This window comes from Neofelis nebulosa, chromosome 2 (assembly GCF_028018385.1).
Source record: "Neofelis nebulosa isolate mNeoNeb1 chromosome 2, mNeoNeb1.pri, whole genome shotgun sequence".
In the NCBI taxonomy this organism is placed as follows: domain Eukaryota; kingdom Metazoa; phylum Chordata; class Mammalia; order Carnivora; family Felidae; genus Neofelis; species Neofelis nebulosa.
Genome location: NC_080783.1, coordinates 79945384 through 79965352, shown reverse-complemented (window position 1 = coordinate 79965352; position 19969 = coordinate 79945384). Strand labels below are relative to the sequence as shown.

The window sequence follows — 19969 nt, the reverse complement described above, 5'->3', positions numbered from 1 at the left end:
AATGGAATTATTCGGTTAGCATTAAATGGAAAATAAATAGTAAATATACCGAGCTGAAATTCTTTTGATTTTCTTTAACACGCAGTATTTCTGGCGTGTCTTGAACAACTGTAATTTTTCCTTTACTGTTTTTAAGGTCACACTGGTATTGGAGCTATGAAGAAAGAGTAAACATCTTGTTAAGATCTCAACATCTTAAAATATATTTTAAATTGTCTATATTGTGTAAAGGAAGTTAAAATCCAAATTAAAAAAAAAATATGTATGCCACAATAATCATGGTCCGATAGCCAAAGGGAAATTCTTTAATAAGAATTTTATATAAAAAAATTTTAAAGACGCTAAAATTTGTAAAGTATCAAATTAAGTTTCTTAGAAATGCATCCCTTCCTGAATCGATTTTGAAAAAGACCAATGTCAGCAAGAATGGAAGATGGAGACAGTTCACATGCAGTGGCAAGAAGCTACTAACACAGTAGCAGGTGGGTCTTTCACGTTATGATTTGGTACTGAAATATCAGGTAATCCCGGAGCAGAATGGAGCACACAGTTCCTGGGCCACTGGTGGGAGTTGTAAAGGGCCACCGCACAGCCCCACTGCAGGGGGATGGCCCAAGTGTGTAGGCCCAGAGGCATCCACAGTGCCGGCCTTATCCCAGGGATCAGTGGGCTGGGTCTTAGATTCAATAAAAACTTACAAGGCTGAAGTTCTTTTGGTTCTCCCGGACTCTCTGCATCTCTGGAGTGTCCAAAACAGTCTCATAATAGGACATGCACTTCTCTGCATCTTCCTTGTACTTTTTCTGAGAATAGATTCCAAGAAATAAGGATGGAGAACACCACAGGAATATGGGCCAATGGGACCTAAAACTGCCCTTCCTGCTCAGTCAGCAGAAGGAAAGTCCTTTGTAGGTTTTTGACTGTTCCTGGATATTAGGTTGTTCTAAAGCACGGCCCTCTCTGGTCAGTGAGTGCCATGCCTTTTCTTTCTGGGAGAGCTGAGGCTGGGCATTCAGTAAGACCCACTGTCACGGCAAAGATGGCAGAAGGAGGCCCTCGCTGGCCGGCCCACCGAGGAAGGGGACAACCAGGCTCCTGGCAATGGGGTGCCTACTGTGAACTGGATAGGGAACCAGCCAGGAGCCGGACTTCCACAGGCAGGGAGAGAAAAGCAGGAGGGTTAGGAGCCATCAACAGGCCTCTGTAAAGCTGGCCTTAGCTGGTGACAAGGAGATTTTTGCTGAGCTGATGTGTGGCTGGGGTTCCTGGCCACAGGATGCACCAGGCAGGCAGGACCAGCAGGTACTTCTAGAATGTGGCTCTGATGCTGCAGCACTGGGGGCTCTGCTAAACAGCATTACGACCAACTGACTGGCCAAGGCTCTGAGCTGGCCTTCACCTCTCTCAGGCTTTCCTGCCCCTGCCGAGCCTTTGGTTGGACACTGTGCCCACAGGTCTGCTCTTCTGCCAGATACCTATACAGTCAGTCCCTGCAACAGAACTGACTCACTTTGGTTAATCTCTGCAGCAGAACACATACTCTGCCTGAGAACCAGATTTTTCTTTTATTGCTTGTCACTAAGTCCTTTCACTTTTCTCTCCAGCTTTGTTTAGCTCCAGTTTCTCCCACTTTTCAGGGAAGTTTGGGTGTGGCAGAAAGGCTAGCTACTTTTGCAAGGGGATAAAACTATTCTTTGTACCGCTCTCTCGTCTAACTTGTACTACACACACATTATGAATTACATTTATATGTTGAAAGATTTAATCTCAAAGATGATAGCTGTTTCAGTCAATAAGAGATTTCAGTTTAGATTTTTAACAGGAAGCCAGTTAAAACAAAGATTTCTGGAAGGAAAGAACAGTTCGTCACATTCCCAGTTGAGGAAAAAGTAACCTGAATGAATTTTCTTAGTTACACAAATGTAAGGCAAAGAGTTTTCTTTCTTCTGGGAAAGGGGTAAGACCAGTCCTTCTTTTTTCTTTTCCTTTCTTTTCTTTTTTTAACGTGTATTCATTTTTGAGAGTTAGAGTGCCAGCGAGCAGGGGAGGGGCACAGAGAGAGGGAGATACAGAGTCCGAAGCAGGCTCCAGGTTCTGAGCTGTCAACACAGAGCCAGATGTGGGTCTCAAACCCACAAACCGTGAGATCATGACCTAAGCCAAGGTCGGGCACTCGACCAACCAAGCCACCCAGGTGCCCTTTTCTTTTCCTCTTATTTTCTTAACATTGAGCAAAAGCTGCCTTAACTGCTTGGCCAAGCTAGTGATGGTCACTAAGAGGGGTGATCAGTTTGTATTTGGAACTTGGGGGTGTTATGAGAGGCAAGAGTCCCAGATCCCTGGCATTAAGAAGTATTTAGTATATGGGGCACCTGGGTGGCTCAGTCAGCTGAGCGCCAGACTTTAGCTTGGGTCATGATCTCACAGTTTGGGGGATGAAGCCCCACATCAGGCTCTGTGCTAATGGCTCAGAGCCTGGAGCCTGCTTCAGATTCTGTGTCTCTCTCTCTCTCTCTCTCTCTGCCCCTCCCCCACTCGCTCTCTCTCTCTCTCAAAAATAAACATTAAAAACAAAAATTTTTAAAAAAGTATTTAATATATTATCCTGAATTTGTGGGTCCATTTAGACTGTTTGCATTAACCCCCAAGTATGAGATTTAGAAGTTATAAAATAGGTACTTTTCACTGGAAACCAAGAAGCAATTTTGTAGAAAGCACCAGCACTACTACATCACTGAAAGGTAAATACTAATTTAAATTGGGAGGGAAGTAACTCGTCTGGCCATATTTTATGCCTTGAGGAACTAGCAGAGGAAAGTCCCAGGAGAACAGAGTAAGTGATTTAATTCTTCCCTGGAAAAGGCCTGCACTCTGGGGTTTTCTTGAAAGATCAGCAGTGTCAAAAGGTTCAAGGTTATACAGCTGGCAAGCCTCTCACAGCCCCAAGAATGCTGACCTCCCCCAATGAACACAACATGGTAGTTTGGGGCCCATATAATTTTGTTAATAAACTGATTCCCCACCCATCCCAAAAACAAAAGGTTTATTTCTCCCATTTGAATATATCTATTTCTTAAATAAACAATTCTCTAGTGATAACGATTTTTCATGTCTAATTTTATGATATAAAATTATATGTTGATGGTATAGGATTTAAATCCATAATTTCCCTGACGCAATTGGCCATTGAGAGATCACCTGTGACGACTGAAAAGAAACAAACAAATAAAAACAGATTGCCAGGGCCTACATCAGGCTTAGTAGCTTTAAAATTCCAGGGTGGGACTAGGAAAATTATATTCTCAGGTGTTTATAATGCATAGCCTAGTCAGGTCACCACAGCTTTATAACTCACTGCTCAGAAGACAAGCAAAAATTCTACCTTGTAGGTTCTTAAACAAATTGCAGATCCCTGATATCACTGAAAATGAAAACAAATGAGGGTATATCCTGGTCTATAAAAGAACTTCTACTTCCCTTCATTTCTGTTTGTGGGAAGATAGTTATCTCTCATGGGAAGAATTGGGGTTAGATTGCATGGTTGGTGTTGATGACCTATTTCAATCTGGTTAAGGAGACTGATAATCCAGATAGGGACTGTCTACTTTGTTTCTTCCAGATTTGCACATAAATTTTACATCCACATTATAGGAGATTTTACTTGTTAAAATACTGATTCATTAACATGGGTGGTACCATATAAGAGTTTGTCAGCACCTTAAAGTTCCCTCCCATAATCTATTTTAATTTGGATACAGCAATCTCAACTTCTCTTTTATTGGGCAAAACTGTGTTTTGAAAGAGGCTGCTTAGGTATTCATGGAAAGACTTTTTTGTTCCTCACGCCTGGGGTCTATGAGTGATATTCCAATGAATGTCCTTACCTGGCTTGAAAGGTTCTTGACTTGCTGGGCATGAATGATCTCTGGAGTATCAACCACAGAAGTGAAATTGGCTTTTTCCATTTCCGCTGATTGCTTATACTTAATCTGCAACAGAGCACCCCAAAATTGGGTAAATGTTTACAATGTACATGTTTGTTGATTTTGTTTGATTACGAGGTGGTCAATATTTCTTTTCCAAAAGGATTCATTCATTTGAGATTCGATATTTTTTTCCTATTGTGTTTATAGCTTTGTATGAAAGAGAGAGTCAGAAAGGTTGAGTCCTAGCTATTGAAAGACTTACTATGTAATTTGGCACAGGGGTTGGGGAGGTAAGAAGTAATGGGAAAGGAGCAAGATGATCAACACATAGTAAGGCATGGATTGTTTACATATAGAAGAGCTGGGAGCAGGACAAATAAGCAAAAGACAATGTGAGATGTCTAAAAACTACGTTTAAATTTAGGTCTTGAAAGGAGGAAAAGAAAGAACTCCCAAAACAGTCTAAACAAGGAATTCTTCGTGCTGAATGGGGGGTGAATTGATGAACAAATATAACCAAGATGTCAGAATCTGCCCTAGCTCCAAGTTCCCCAAGTTCTACCCTTTGCTCTGAATGTCTTCTGTGGTTATAGACTCAGAAAGACAGACAAACCCTTTGCAGGCCTGGCATAGGGTTTCTGATTCTTATATTAGAATGGATTCCACCAGGCAGATGTTTAAAAATGCCACTATATACATATGACTGTTATTGACCAAGTCAGAAAATAGAAGGACAATATGTGTTGTTGTAATCACAACTTTTTTTTTTTTTTTTTTCAAGATGACCTGAAATAATGACACTGACCTGACTGGCAATATCAGTAGCATTCCTGGCCCTCATGAAGTCAGGAGTTTCATTGGCCATGGCATTCAGACCTCTTCCTTTGACTTCCAGCTCCAAGTCTCTCTTATATTCTTTCTGTAGTAGCATTAAAAAACAGTTACCTAACTTTCACGACTAGGTAGTAAATGTATAGCATGAAAATAAATCCACATAATATACCATTTCTGTTACTAGTGTTCACCTTCACCATTCCATGTGGTCAGAGGCAATAGTGACCACAGAAACCCAGAATAGGAATAGAATAGGAAGCAGGAATATAATAGGAAACTATTCTACTCATATCAACATGGAAGCCTTCCTTTTAAACACTTTTAGCATTCTCTACTTAGAAAATCGAAGTACAGGGGCACCTGGGGGGCTTAGTCAGTTAAGCATCGGACTCTTGATTTCAGCTCAGGTCATAATCTCAGTCATGAGGTCGAACCCCATGTTGGGCTCTGTGCTGAGCATGGAGCCTGCTTGGGACCCTCTCTTTCCCTCTCCCTTTAACCCTCCCTCGCTTGCACACACACACACACTCTCTCTCTCTAAAAACTAAATAAATAAAAAGACAACCAAAGTATAAAAAAAATTTTAAATTTGGTCTGCTACATAACTAGTTTTGAACCTAGGTGCCCAACACTCCAATATGGTATTTTAATTTAAACAAGCTCACTGTGGGTGCCTGGGTGGCTCAGTCAGTTGAGCAACTGACTTCAGCTCAGGTCATGATCTCACGGTTTGTGAGTTCGAGCCCAGCGTCAGGCTCTGTGCTGACAGCTCAGAGCCTGGAGCCTGCTTCTGATTCTCTGTCTCCCTCTCTCGCTGCCCCTCCCCCACTCAGGAATAAATAAACATTAAAAAAAAATTTTTTAAACGAGCTCACCAAATGGATTGTGGTTAAATCAAATAGATCTATCTATCTGTCTATCCATTTATCTATCAAATAGATAAATAGATTATGATAGCACTAGATACAAACTGTTATAATATCAACTCATCAGAAATTGAGATATCACTTATTTAATGGTTAATAACCATGTTAGATATGGAATTTGAAATTCAAAACTCTCTTTTTCTCTCTTCCTTTTTCAGCGTAACTTGGCTTGGAGGAAGAAGATGCTCTGTTAATTATATGCATGCAGTTGGCTGTGGGCCTACCTCATTGAGGATTTGAGTGGCGTTCTTTGCTCTTAGCATGTCAGGTGTGTCTTCCATTTCACTGAGACCCTTCCCACGGATGCTTTCCTCTAGATCTTTCCTGTATTCTTTCTATATCATAAAATAAAAGCAACATCACTGACAAGAAAACCTGGATTGTTCCTCTTAAATAAAGAGCCAAAAAAAAAAAAGAAAAAAAGAAAAATACCCTTCCAATTTTAGATAGTTACAGTTTAGTGATTAAAGATATGCATAAAGGCAGGGTATAAGCTTCATCGGTTAATACTAAATATCAGATAAGAAACTAGACATTAACAGGATGCTAAGGTAAGCATATTTTATTAGGTATTCAATTAAAAAATGAGAAGTATTAACGTGGGTAATAGATTAGATGGTAATACCAAACACATGTGAACCCAACTTGAAACCCGCGAAAGTTAGGTAGTGATGAACTTGCTAGAAGGAACATTGATGAGTGTCATTAGTGCAATTATTGGGATCAACAGGGAAAGAAAAGACCAAGTGGGCACTACCTCGCTGGCTATTTTGGTTGCATATTTGACATGTAATAAAGCTGGCGTGACCTCCAGGCCCGTCAGGTTTCTGCCTTTAATGGACTCTTCATAATCTTTCCTATATTCTTTCTAATGTGAGTAGGAAGGAAACACAAATTAAAAAAAGAATCTTTATCACAACTTATTTCTCAAACCTAGGAAGAAAAAAAGATTATAACATTGACCTTCTATGTATGGCCTTTTAACTGGATCATAGTTTTGTTAACAGTCACACGTTTGAAATGAGTCTGATTATTCTGGAAATTCTTTGTCTACAGCAAAAGAGACTCAGCTGTTGAGAAGCCCTGTTGGGCTCCTTGTTCACTTGTCAAACGCTGTGACTCAGGCGGCCCCACTCCCTGCTTCACAATAGGGCAGGACAGCAGAAGGTCACGTGCGCCATCAGACTCTGAATCCATTGTCATCTCTCCCCAGGCAACAAAAGATTTTACTTCTGGAACTAGAAGTAAGTGAGGGGAAGATAACAATGCAGAGGAAGAAGAGCCTGAGGGCACCAAATGCAAATTTGGCCTTTTTAATTTTGATAGGATTTTAAATTTACAGAAAAGGTGCAAGACTAGTACAAGGAACTCCCACAAACCCTTTGCCCACATTCACTAATCATATGAAACTATGTTTAACTTTTGATTATTTGGCCTTCTATATACCAGAAAGCTCTGTAAAATGCTACTTTATTAACAACGATTTATCTTTATAGTTGGAGATATGCCCCATGGGGGGAGAGGTAAAGTGCAATCCAAAATAAGTCTGTTTCCCAGTGAAAACAGACTTCCTAACATTCAAAATAAGATTCCATTCTTCTTTGCTATTGGTTAAAAAGGAAAAAAAACAATTTTTTTTAGATGCTTCCGGTTACATTTCTAAAATAGGAAATATGGCATCTTGGCTTTTGCTGTTTTGATAAACATATTGATTACTAATCTTTTGTTTGGTTGGGGTTTCCTATTAAGACAAGAGCAATCCAAAGCCAATGGTGGGTCTGTGCAGAGGGAAACTCTCATTTGTCAAAGAAAAATTCATATTACATTCAATATAATTTGTTTCAGAGTTAGGAGTAGTTTGCTATGCTCTAATGCTATGGAACTGAGAGTTGAAATAAAACATATACAATAAATGTTTACTATTCAGAATATTTGTTATAACCGAATCATAAGATTTCTGAGATGGAAAAATTTTAGTGACCACATGTCAGTAAAATTTCCGTCATCTACAACTTTTGGATAACAGAAGGCTGGACACATTTGAGGGCAGAGTTTGTTTTTAACAGCTTGATGTATGTTTGCTGTGTGGTGTGTTTTTGTAGAACTTACCCCACTTTGCATCTGTTGAGACTCTTTGGCGGTGATGTACGTTGGTGTTTCAAAGTCCAACATGGGCTTTCCTCGTTCCTTTTCATACTTTTCTTTGTATTTCACCTAGTGATGAAAAGCCTTATTAGATATAACTCCTCTGATCAATTCACAGACAGAGGCCAGTTTAGGGATAGTTTGTAACTGATACATTAGTCCACCTGAGTGGCACCTCATTGTCACCCAAAACAGGTTCCTGTAGTGTTTCAGATCTAGTACTTTTTGTTATTGCCTGGGAGAAAATACCATTACTGTCTGCAAGGCATAATAGGATTTATGTTCAATCCAAGGAGACGAAAGAATCACTGCAGGAGAATCAGCTGAGAGAAGAAATGTTGAGGAAGGAAATGCATGGGGAAAGCCACCCATAAGATGAAGGTTGGACAAGATCTGGTATGTGTAGATGTGAACATTTTAACCATAGCATCTAACCATATTTCTGAGAAATATCTCTAGATTTTCTTTCGTAAGGACTTTTATCAGAGACCTGGGGTCCTAATTTGATAGCTAATACACACAACTTTATTTATATGTCAATAACTGGGTCGATCATAACTGGTCACATATTCAATGCAGTCAATATAAATTCATATAGAAATGAAAACTACCTTACATGTTGGATGACTTAATAAATTTGACCTTCACAAAAGACCCCTCTGAGCTATTTTACAAATACAATGTTCTCATCCTCATTACATGTGATTAGGAGTGGGGGCAGCCCATAGATATTCAGAAATTGAAAGTCAGAGAGACAGAGGCCCTTCACAGAGCATCTTAATGGCAATGCTCAGTCTCAGCAATCTTGCTTAAAATAGAAAGCTGGGGATGCGGGCTGCTTCCCAGATGACACGAAGACACTTCCAGTAATTTAGCCCTCTTTGTGAATGCCCAACAAGAAACCTAAATAATGTTAACCTAAATAATTTGTGATATAGGAAGTCGTGTGACAACAAACTTCTTCTCTGAGTCCTTTCTTTTGAGAAACTTTATTTTACAAATTTTGCAATTTCTTAAATACCCTCAGATATTTCGGTGGTATATCTGATCAGGTCACTTCTCTGCTCAAAATCCTCCCAAGGCTCTCTATCATCATTGTAAGGCTTACATCCTTAGTGGGGGTGCAGACTTGTGAGGGCACAGTGGGGTTGGTGTGAGGGGTCTGTCCCCCTTGTAACATAATACGCATGCTTCCAGCCCCTGTCAGTAATCTGAATAACACACATTGCATACACCGGCACCATGTCTCCAATACATGTCGATGCTCTTATTTAGAACATAAAGTTTTGTTTCAAAATGCCGCTAATTTCCAAGCCCCCTTATATCTTTGGGCAGTTTTCTCCAGCAATGGTTATTAAAACTGTAACTACCATTCTGAGGGGGAATCCATGAGCATTTTTTGACACTGTGGCTGAACGAGCATCAGGACAGAAGGCGGTCTTGATTGACTTACTATACTCTGTAATTCTGTGGCCTCCTTTAGATGAAGCTGCTCCAGATTATCTGGTATTGTGTGGTAGTGGCCTTTACTCTTCTCATAATTCTTCTTGTACTGGTACTGAGGGGAAGGTGGCATAAAGGCACATTGAGAGAAAAACTGCTCAGCATTTCTGTTTTTCCTCTTTAGGTTAGACATTTATGCAGCAGCAGCATCAAGACCAAATTAAAACCAGCAAACAGTAAGTGGGCGGTTACGAAAACCTTTTAAAGGAGGAAGATCCACATTCTGTACTGCCAGTTAATACAGGATGGTAAATACATTGGTTATATGGCTTATTCAAAGTAGGTTTTAAAAGTGAAAAGTGAAAGAAATTATTCCAAACCATAATTCCATGTCCTTAGAAGGAGGGAAGGGCTTAGTTAATTGGGAAATAAAAGTTTAAATACTTGAAGAATAAAAGCATTTTTATATTCTGAGAGATGTTACAGTCAGTGGAGAGTGGATAGACTAATGTTTAATTTGGAAGAATGCATTCAAACAACAGAAGAGTTTTCTAAAGCTAGCATCTCAGGAGCAGAGAAGATGTGTGTGAGTTCAGCAAAGGAATTCAGCCACAAATGGGTGAAACATGCTGTTTTTGTAGCAAATGGCTGAGCTTACAGAACTGGCAAGCTGACTCGTATTCAGCACGTGATTCATTATCAGAGATTCCTTCATATCAGTCACAGGTTTGTGAAGTTTCTTCAGGTCAGCCTTATATTTAACCTGCAAGTCCAGGGGAAAGAAAGAAATCACATAAATAGGAAATGGAAAACAGTACTAATGGAAGCCATGCTACGATATCCCATATCCTGAAACAAGTGCTGGAGATGGTGATGAAAATAACACCCCTAGTTCACAGTAGCTAAACAGTGGCAACAACTCAAGCGTCCATCAACAGATGGGGAAGTAAAATGTGGTGTATACATACAAGGGGATTATTATTTAGTCATAGGAAGAACTTCAGTTCTGACAAATGCTATGTCATGGAGGAACCTAGAAAACATGGTAAGTGACATAAGCCAGACAAAAAAAGACAAATATTGTATGATTCCACTTATATAAAATTCTCTAATAGGCAAATTCATAGAGACAGAAAAGAGATTTATAGAGATTACCAGGGGCCTAGGGGGAGAGAGGAATGGAGAATTATTGCTTAATGGTTGTAGAATTTGTTTGGGGTGATGGAGAGAACGGTGGTATGTGGACAACACTGTGAATATAGTCAATGGACTCAATTATACATCCTGTGTGTGTGTGTGTGTGTGTGTTCATGTAAGTAATCTCTACACCCAGCGTGGGGGCTTGAACTCATGACCCTGAGATCCAAGAGTCATATGCTTTTCTGACTGAGCCAGATAGGCGTCCCTCAATTGTACATCTGAAAATATTTAAAATGGCAAATTTCATGTTATATATTTTACCACAATTTAAAAAAAACACACACATACCTCACTTGCAAGATTGTTAGCATCTTTCATGACTTTGTAGAGCTGGCTGTCTTTTGGATTGTATTTTGGTGTTTTGCCCTTCTCTTTGTTGAAATTTTCTCGGTATTTAACCTAACAGGAAGTATAAAACTCCAAATTATTTCTGAACATCAATTATTTTGAAAACTAAGAAACAGATGAAATATAAATACAAAAGAACATGTCCTATGTAAAGTGATCATACAACTTGTTATCCGAATAGGACACTTGGAAGCGTAAAGAAAAGCATAGCTAATAGTTATGTTCATCCGTTCATCCCCTAGGTCTTAGCCCAGTCATGAAATATACGGATGCTGAATGAAAGAATAAAGGTGGCTGCATCCGGGTGGGTTCTAGAAGTTCAAATGTCATTACTTGTGCCTGTTAAGTTCCCACAGTTGACCCAAGTATGAAGCCCACCCTTGGGATGTAATCTTACTACCTGAGGAGAGGTGCCAGTAGGCCCTCACAATCGATGTTTCTCTTCCATGAAGTTAGTTAAGCACACAAACATCTAGACACACCCACAAGTGGAAAAGTGGAGAATGAGAAAGGCCTGAGATGTTCGACAGAAAGGAGAGAGAAGGTCCTTGGTACGCCTTCATGATACCACTTTTCCAAGCTCAGCACTTTTATCAAAGACTGAGGATCTCTTTTGTTGCTACTATTGCACTTTCATTCTGGGAACAACTTCCTCCCACAGGTTTTTCACATGAGAGCTGCCACTCGCCCATCTGTATTACCTGGCTGCTCAGCTTGGCTGCCTTCTTGGCCATTTCAATGTCTGGGCGACCAAGCATGCTTAACCCATGGCTGCCTTCCTTACGGTGCTTGGCTCTGTACTCCACCTGAATCAAAGAAAACCAAGATGGGCAATACATTCTAGGGGGTGGGTGCCTGTCCTACTTGGTGGCGGTGACCTCTGGGGAGCAGGTACATTTTAACCACACCCTTACCTCACTGGCCTGTTTGGCTGCCTGTGTGGCCTTCTTGATGTCCGGCCGATCGGCCACTGTGGTGTAATGCAGGTTTTCCTTGGCATCTTTTTTGTAAGCAACCTTTGTTTGGAGAAAAAAGAGTGTTTACTCACTTGGGAGATACGCTATCTTTGAAAAAGTCCTCATTAAGCACAAGGAAACTTTTTATTAAAACCAAGCCAATTTTTTAAGCTACCGTATTTTTAAACTACCAGACAGAGAAAGTAGGGCTACCACTCACAGGAAACAGCTCAATATGCTCCAATTTAGGATCCACCAGCTCAACAGAACCCCTGAGAGTATAGAGGGGTAGGGGGACTTACATTACTCTGCTTCTTGGCCACTTCCATAGCATGTTTCACCTCTGGGGGCTCCAGCATGATGGAGTAGTTGGATTTCCCTTTCTCCTTGACAAACTTCTTTTTGTAATTTGTCTAAATAAAGACAGAATTATTTATGTGAGCAGAGGAGTCTGGGAACAGAACTGATTTACTTGAGGAACTGTGAGAAGACCTCCAGGAAAATCTGTGGCTTGCTATTTTGGCCTCAGTGTGGAACCTGGATCTCTGATCCATATTCTAGCTCTTCCCGGTCATTTCTGTCCTGGAACCCAACACTGGAAACACATAGCAATCTTTGGAGAACTGACTACAAGCCAATTAAGTTCTTTCATTTGCCATTTCTATCTGGGAAAAATACATGGAACCATAAAGGGCTCTAAATATATAATACCATGATTATTAAAGCATCACTGATAAGAACAAAGTGGGCAGAGATTACGGAGATACAAAGTAGTGATTTTACTTCTCTAAAATTGTTGAGCAGTTTAATGACAGGAGAGGCCACTCTTAATCAGCAATGCTTCCACCTTTTATTAATGCTGGGTTACTAACATCTTATCCTGCAGATAACATGCCCTGTGGCAAAACCCACATTTTCTCTAGTTGCCATAATTGGAAACCTAATAAATATCAAGTCCTCCTTTGAAGCAGAATTGAAAATTCACAAATGGGCATCGATGGTAAGGGTGAAGCGACATAAAGGAAAGCCCTTGTAAGCAAAAAGGCAGCTTGTGCCGGATTTCCCTGGGTTCTACGGTAAAGTGGTATTGCTGTGCCAAGAGTTGTGGGGCTGGTCCACTTACATCACTGACATTCTTGGTCACTTCCTTGACGTGAATAGTGTCCCTGGTCTCTGGCAGTGTTGTGTATGAGCCCTGGGCCAAGTGCTTCTTGACGTGGTCCTTGTACTTGTTCTGAGGGAATCCACAGAGAGCTTGTTAGAGTGTCTGCTTGGGGCGTTAGCCCAAGATGGAAGGAGAGCATATGGTTGCTAGAGGATTACCTCAGACACCAGATTGCTGACAGTCTTTGCCAGGAGGATCTGAGGAGTGTCAGGCACAGCATGGCAGGTTCCTCTTTCCTTGACATGTTTCTCTTTGTATTTCAGCTACAGGGGTGAAAAAATATTTCTTTAGTTAGTCTGGGTGTCCTGTATATATTTATTCAGTCCCCAAATCACTAGACAGAGCTGGGAAAACAGCACCACTGACACAGGATGAACATTAAACTCAATAAAAGATTCGATGTTTGGAAATCTTGGAAAATGTACAAAAGAGATGTTCTTTCTCTCTTGCAAGTTGAGGCTTCAATAACAATCAAAATGGATTTCATGATGAATCTTTCTTTATACACCTAGCCTTAGTTCAAAGGACTTTCAAATATGTCATGTGATCTGCCCCCTGAAGCCTGGGAGGCATTACTGTTTCTCCTTTACAGATGAGGAAACAGCAGCAGAGGAAGAATATGATCACACAAAAATGAATGTTTCCGCATAGAATCCAGCCAGAACTTCAGTTCCCAATTCTTGCTGTGTGAATTATCTCGTGGTGCAGTATAAAACAAGAATGAACACCTGGATTTAATCGTTTCCCCTGCTGTGGCCCTACTCCGCCATGTGGCTGGTGTTCAAGGGGCAGGGTCGTATTTCAGGACTCACGCCTGAGCTCCTACACCAGCAGCCTTCTCTGTCGTTCCTTGGGTGTGGCTGGAGACTGTGCCACAGAGGACAGCCCCGAGTGAGGTGAGCCATCATGGAAGGCACCGGATACTTACGTCACTTTCTATTATAGAATTCCTCAGGGCCAAGACCATGTCTTTATCATCAGTGACAGAGAGCTTGCAACCCTTGAGGAACTCTCGGTCCAGCTTATATTCAAACTGAAACAGAAGAAAGGCAGAGGAAGAAGCGGGCATTTGATTAAATTTGTAAGGGATCCTCCTTTGAAGGGCACTATGACGACTTGCTGCTGGAATGGGGGCAGAGGCTTCCTGGCCCCTCACTGCGTGCTGGGCTCCCCCTCTCCAGCCCCGTGGCCAGGACCAAGCCCTCCCAGCCTGCTCACCCCCAGTTTCCAACCCCACCTGCAGGAGACCAGGCTCCACGGCAGCGGCTCTGCTTCCTGTACTTGCCTTCCACCCCTCACACTGCCCCTCCCCCCATCCTTACTGGATCTCAAGTGAACTAGGCTGACACCCGCAACAGTGGCTATTATGGGTAGTCTTTCATTTTTTCTGCCTCAGGCGTGTCATAGAGCCCAACCCTCTCTCCCATCTCACATCGCTCTGCTGCAGGGATGACTTGGCTGCCTGGATGAAGTCCGGTCGGTCAGGGGTCCACCTCCAGTGGGCTTTGTTGGCCTCGTACAGTTTCTTGTAGTCCAGCTGTTTATAACAAGATGGAAATCAATCATTTTGGTCAGTGGACTGAATTCATAACTGCATGTGGCACAGAGGGACTCCTCTTGCATTTCAACAGACAACATTATCACTGTTCTTTATGCAAGAGAGAGCCCCAATTAACATTTCTGTACAATTTATGCAACTAGTCAGCCATTTAAAAGGTCATCTTGTGGGACCATTTGGTCTCAAAATAGGGGCTAAAAATTTTAAAGGCCTCCAGGTGAAATAATCCTAAATCTATCTGCCAGTGCAGCTTTATCATCTTCAGAGTCAAGTGCCGTTAATTTCTAGCTAAACTCAGGCTTAATTGTCTTTTTAATTATTAAACTTATAGTATTTATTTCATGCCAGGCACTCTTCTAAGTGCTTCATAACTATGAACTCATTTTAATCTTTATAACAACCGCATGAAATTGACAGCTGAAGAACCGAGGAGAGGGCTAAACAACCTGCCCAAGGGGAGGCAGCTAGTAAATGGCAAAGCTGGGACTCGAACCTGCAGAGACTGGCTTTGAAGACATTTGCACACTTGCTAGACTTTCACCTGAGCTCGGCAGCTGGTGGCCTGGGGCCAAATCTGAGGTACAGGTGCTACATAATTTAATTTTTCCTTGGAAGAGCCCTCACTGTCAGGCACATTTCTTTCCTCACTCTTTTTCTTTTTAGTCAAGGTACCTTTTGCACATAATAAAATCTGCATGCTTTTGACATGAGGGTTGCTTTTGGTGCTATTCTATGAGGTTTCCCCCCATGTTATTATGAAAATTTTCAAATATACAACAGAGCTGCAAGAATCTGAGAGAATACCCACCCATCCATACATGCCTGGATTCTACAATGTACATTTTATTGCATTTGCTTTTTCACACACCCATCCTGCTACCTATCGCTCAATCCAACCTCGGGACACCTACAATACCTTTTCTACAGCCAGCCCCTAAAGGTGTCCGCTGACCCTGATAAATATATGTTCCCTCTGGCACTAGTGGGCATTCATTGAGTTATTACGGTTTCATTATTTAACCATCTATATATCTTTTAAAAGTCAATACTCCTCTAAATGCACAAAAAATGTTTCTGTGGTTGAGGCTTTAAGATGTCCCACCACAAAAAAAGTAAGGAGTCCGTGCAGGGAGATCTGAAAAGGAGAAAGGCCTAGGCCAACCTCTGACAGCCTCAAGTAATTGAAATGTGTGTGTGTGTGCGTGCACGTGTGTGTGTGTTTGCGCACGCATGCGTGGGTGTGCATGTGTTTTCCAGAAGAAGCAGGTTCTAGGATTCAAGGCAGAAGGAGGATACAGAGGGTGGAGGGAATGAAAGATGCTGAAACACTTATTTCAGAATAAAATCTCCTATTCTTCAGCCACCTAGCACACAGGCTGAGGGGCGTGCCATCTGTCGTACAGGGTTAGGCCACCTGTGCTCTTCCCCATCTCCTTTGTGACAACCAAAGGCAGCATTTAGATTCCAGCATCATTAATCACGCTGCTGGGGCCTAACTCTTGATCCAGACTCATTATAGCTCAGTCACCTGAAGAGATGTAAAAGGAGGTCATGTGTCCTGCAGAAGCTGATAAATCCCTCATTAGACTTAGGGAAGTTTCTGGAACTTACATTGGTGTTGACCTTGTAGGCATCCTTGGCTGCTTTGATATGAACAGCATCTGGCACAATGGTGCAGTTGGACTTATTTCTTTGGTAAACTTCTTTGTATTTCAGCTGTGGGAGGAAACACAGTGACAATGTTAATTTTTTTGGTGACCTAAGCATTTTTAAAAAATGACAAAAAATTAAAACCATGACTGTAATACATAATGCTTCTTAAAACAGAATAACCTGTTGTGAAGAAAGAATGTAGCCATGCACATTCCTGTCTCAGGTCTTAAAACTAGCTCCCCAGAATAGATGGAGTATGCTCACCAGGGTCACTGTAGGATTTATGTCCCCTAAGCTTGGCTGAAAGGGCCATGTGTGTTTTCCTTTCCCCAAATCAGAAAGTCCTGAGTTCAGCACATCTTGAAAACTGCTGATGGAAGAGAAAATCCCCCCACTAGCTTACCCAGATGTTGTTAGTCTTGCCCTCCTTCTGTGCCCCCACACTTCTGGCTGTTACCTCATTGTGTTGTAATTATGTTGTTGCTTGCCAGTCTATTCTTCCATTAAGTTGAACCCCTTGAGGACAAAGATTGTGCACCAGGTTTTGAAAAACGAAGGAACTGATGGGTGCTGTCCACTACCATAATTGCCAGAGCCACATCTAGCAAGTTGGGCGTGTGTGGGTTTGGATGGGAGAGAGAGAACGGGAAAGCTTAGCCTCTGTGGGCTCAACAGGTACTTGCCCATCCTGGGCCTGGCGTTTCTAGCTTCACCCACTTCTGCTCCTCTTAAATCCAGGCTCTGGGACACCCTCAGGGTCTTCCCACTACTTGTTGCAGAGGACTTTGGGTTTTAGTGTTCAGCCTGAAGTCAAACTGTTCTAAGGAAGCCCCTTATATCATATGATTCGTGATATAAATCACGATCGTCTGCCACTTTGCCATAGACCTAGTAAATCAGTATTTTTAGGGAAAAATCCACATTTTTCATATCTCTGGTTATTGTTATAATCAGAAAGTTTGAGGGAATGGATACAGAAATGCTTCGTTTTTCTACAGTGAGAGGGAATGGACGGCTCCACACAGAGGATCTGATAGGTGTTTATGAACCAGTGATGTTCATGTTTGAAGTGCCAAAACTTATTTTCACATAAAAAACATTTTAAAAATGTTCTATACATTTCTGCCTTCATAAACAGTGCACTGGACGTAATTAACATTTTTCACGGCAACTCCGGGTCAGCAGTGTGAACACATTTATTTACCTACCAAAGAATTCCTGTGCACCAGCCATAGTCAAGGTTTTGGGGTAGGGATGAGCTATTCTACAGTTGTCTTTACTATTCTTTCTTGTGCCCATATAGCCATGGAGTTCTTTAAAAATTTTAATCTATTTTTTAAACTAAAAGGGAGATAGCCTTCAACCACAGAATCTAGCTACATATCTGAAAATTTATTAATACAATTTCTCCTCAAATTCAGAGTGTTAGAATTTAATGGTTACCTTGTTCTTCTGGGTCAAGATAAAGCTTACAGAACATTAATAGCACACTGCGTTTATGGCACACTGCGTTTTTCAAAATGGCCTCAACAATGCCACAACCCCTACCGGCACCCCCTCCATGCTTCTCTGCAATGTGATCTTGCCATTTGTTCATCCAAGGTGGCACTTATCTCTTCATCCCTTGAATCTGGATATGCACCTTGCCTAGCAAAATATGGTGAAAGTGACTCTGTCAATTCTAAGAGTAGCCCTTACCTGGTCTGGAAGTTTCTATCCCAGGCTCTTGGAACCCTTCTACTGTGCTTTGACATGTACAAACCACATGGAAAGGACACATACAAGGGTTCCTGTCTATGCAACAGTTCAGCTCTTAGCCCATAGCCATCCTCAGCTGCCAGCTATGTGAGTGAGCCATCCTAGATGTCCTGGCCCACCTGGGCTTCAGCTGCCTGCCAACAGCACATGATGGAGAGGGTCCACTCATCTGTGCCCAATTAGTTCACAGAATCATGAGCAAAAAAAGATGATTCTTGTTTCAAGCCACTGAATTTTAGGATGATTGCTACACAGGAATAGATAACTGGAAAAGGGTTTATTATACCATGTTAGCAAGAGCCCAAGATAACAGGTGCTGCAAAGCCATTCTTGTACTTACATCACTGACTTCATCTTTGACCTTTCTGACATGCAGCAACATGGGTGTGTCATGGATTGTGGTGTAGCCTCTGGGTTTGGCCTTGTTGTATTCCAATTTATAAAGTATCTGAAGGAGAAGTGAAAGCAGAAGGAGACAATATGGTACATCTCAATTTATAATACAATGTAATATAAAACATAGACACAATTTTTTTTGGATTTTTTTAGTGTACATAAAGGAAAGACAATTCTATAAACTCAACAGGTAATTTCATGCTTTCTGCAAAAGCTCCACTGTCTCTAAAACGGTGTGTCTGCCGATTTAGTTGAAATAATTCTTTATTACAAAAGAAGAGTTGTAAGCATACCAGGACATTTAACATCCCCGTCTCCCTCCCACTAAATGGCAGTAGAATCTTCCAGATGTTGTGACAATCAAAAATGTCTCTCCGTATTTGCAAATGCTCCCTGACTTTGAGAATCCATTCAGTGTTTCTTGCACTTACATCACTAATTTGTTTGTTGACTTTGGTAGTACGCAGGTGTTCTGGAGTATCCACAACTGAGGTAAATTTGTCCTTTGATTTTTCATAGTCTTTCCTGTACTTGATCTAAGTTGTAGAAGAGAAGAACAAGTTAACTTGAAGTAGAATCAAGGGCTTTAATGATCTAATTTTCTTCTTGAGAGAGTCCCACAGCAAATTGTAGGATTAATACATAAGTCACAGATGTGGGGGGCATGATGTCATACTTTCTCTCTTAATCCTAACAGAAATGTTTAATGTAAGTCCATATTTGATAGTGACAGTGTAATGGAGTAGCAAATAATAAGTGACATTTTCTATATTTGCATACATGTGGAAACTCAGGTCCAGAGAGGTTAAAAGACTGAACTAAGGGACACATACAGAGTGAATCTCAGGTCCAGGACTGGACCCTTGTTCTCTGGACTCTGACAGGTAATGATTACTTACAATACACTGCATCAAATATGTATAATGTCTTAAGGCATGTATCCATGTCAAAGATGAAACAGATATCAAATAAAAAAGGAGTATACATGGTATAAAGTACTTATCATTTTTAAAAAGACACTCACTTCCGTAATTTCCAAGTCACGGGTTGTTTTCATGCACATAAGCTGTTTAAAGCAGTTACAGATACAGAAAGCACAACAAAATTTCATGCACAACTATCTGCTGATCACATCAGGCAGGACACAGGAAAAGGTTCAGGCAAACCGGATTTTCTATGTAGACCTCATCCCCTTCATTTCACGTATTGATTTGGTGTCAAACCTAAGTGATAAAATGAGTTTCTAATACAAAAGACTGATTAAAAATTGTGTTTTTTGGGGAGAACAATGGCATTTTACTAACATTATATCTGGTAGTTAAGCAAAATTATCACTGTTTTTTGTTTTTTGTCTTTTGTTTCGCTGCTTCAAATGTACCTCTCAGCATGTGATGGAAAAGTGGTGATGTGAGCTTCAACTGACCTTGTGGGAAGGCAATGTCACCAGAAACATCACTAACACGTGTGTGTGTGTGAGGACAGATATGTTGGAAATAACCTAGCAAATCAGCATCAAACGAGAGGCCATAAACGTGTGCAAGATTCAGAGAGCTGCCCTGCGGTCTTCATCCCTCCCAAATGGTACAGTTGTAGTGATCACTGAACAGGTATTAGATGATGAAAATATTATTCATATATTTTAGAAGCCATTGAATCTACTT

At 41.1% G+C, this 19969-nt stretch overlaps 1 protein-coding gene across 23 annotated transcripts in view; it reads right to left on the bottom strand.

Moving 5' to 3' along the window:
* NEB (nebulin) overlaps positions 1 to 19969 on the bottom strand; it is a 215022-nt gene that overhangs the window by 21848 nt on the left and 173205 nt on the right. For 21 of the 23 annotated variants that reach the window (XM_058715306.1, XM_058715281.1, XM_058715284.1 and 18 more), the window contains 20 exons: positions 18740 to 18844; positions 18253 to 18360; positions 16113 to 16217; positions 14376 to 14480; positions 13872 to 13976; positions 13102 to 13206; positions 12902 to 13012; positions 12081 to 12191; positions 11737 to 11838; positions 11524 to 11628; positions 10763 to 10873; positions 9933 to 10037; positions 9285 to 9389; positions 7796 to 7900; positions 6444 to 6554; positions 5911 to 6021; positions 4732 to 4845; positions 3885 to 3989; positions 699 to 803; positions 50 to 154 (listed from right to left, as the gene is read on the bottom strand). In XM_058715306.1, coding sequence (XP_058571289.1) covers positions 50 to 154; positions 699 to 803; positions 3885 to 3989; positions 4732 to 4845; positions 5911 to 6021; positions 6444 to 6554; positions 7796 to 7900; positions 9285 to 9389; positions 9933 to 10037; positions 10763 to 10873; positions 11524 to 11628; positions 11737 to 11838; positions 12081 to 12191; positions 12902 to 13012; positions 13102 to 13206; positions 13872 to 13976; positions 14376 to 14480; positions 16113 to 16217; positions 18253 to 18360; positions 18740 to 18844 — 2139 coding nt within the window. The remainder of the gene's footprint in view (positions 1 to 49; positions 155 to 698; positions 804 to 3884; positions 3990 to 4731; positions 4846 to 5910; positions 6022 to 6443; positions 6555 to 7795; positions 7901 to 9284; positions 9390 to 9932; positions 10038 to 10762; positions 10874 to 11523; positions 11629 to 11736; positions 11839 to 12080; positions 12192 to 12901; positions 13013 to 13101; positions 13207 to 13871; positions 13977 to 14375; positions 14481 to 16112; positions 16218 to 18252; positions 18361 to 18739; positions 18845 to 19969) is intronic. The other 2 variants (XM_058715288.1, XM_058715289.1) reach the window with 2 other exon arrangements.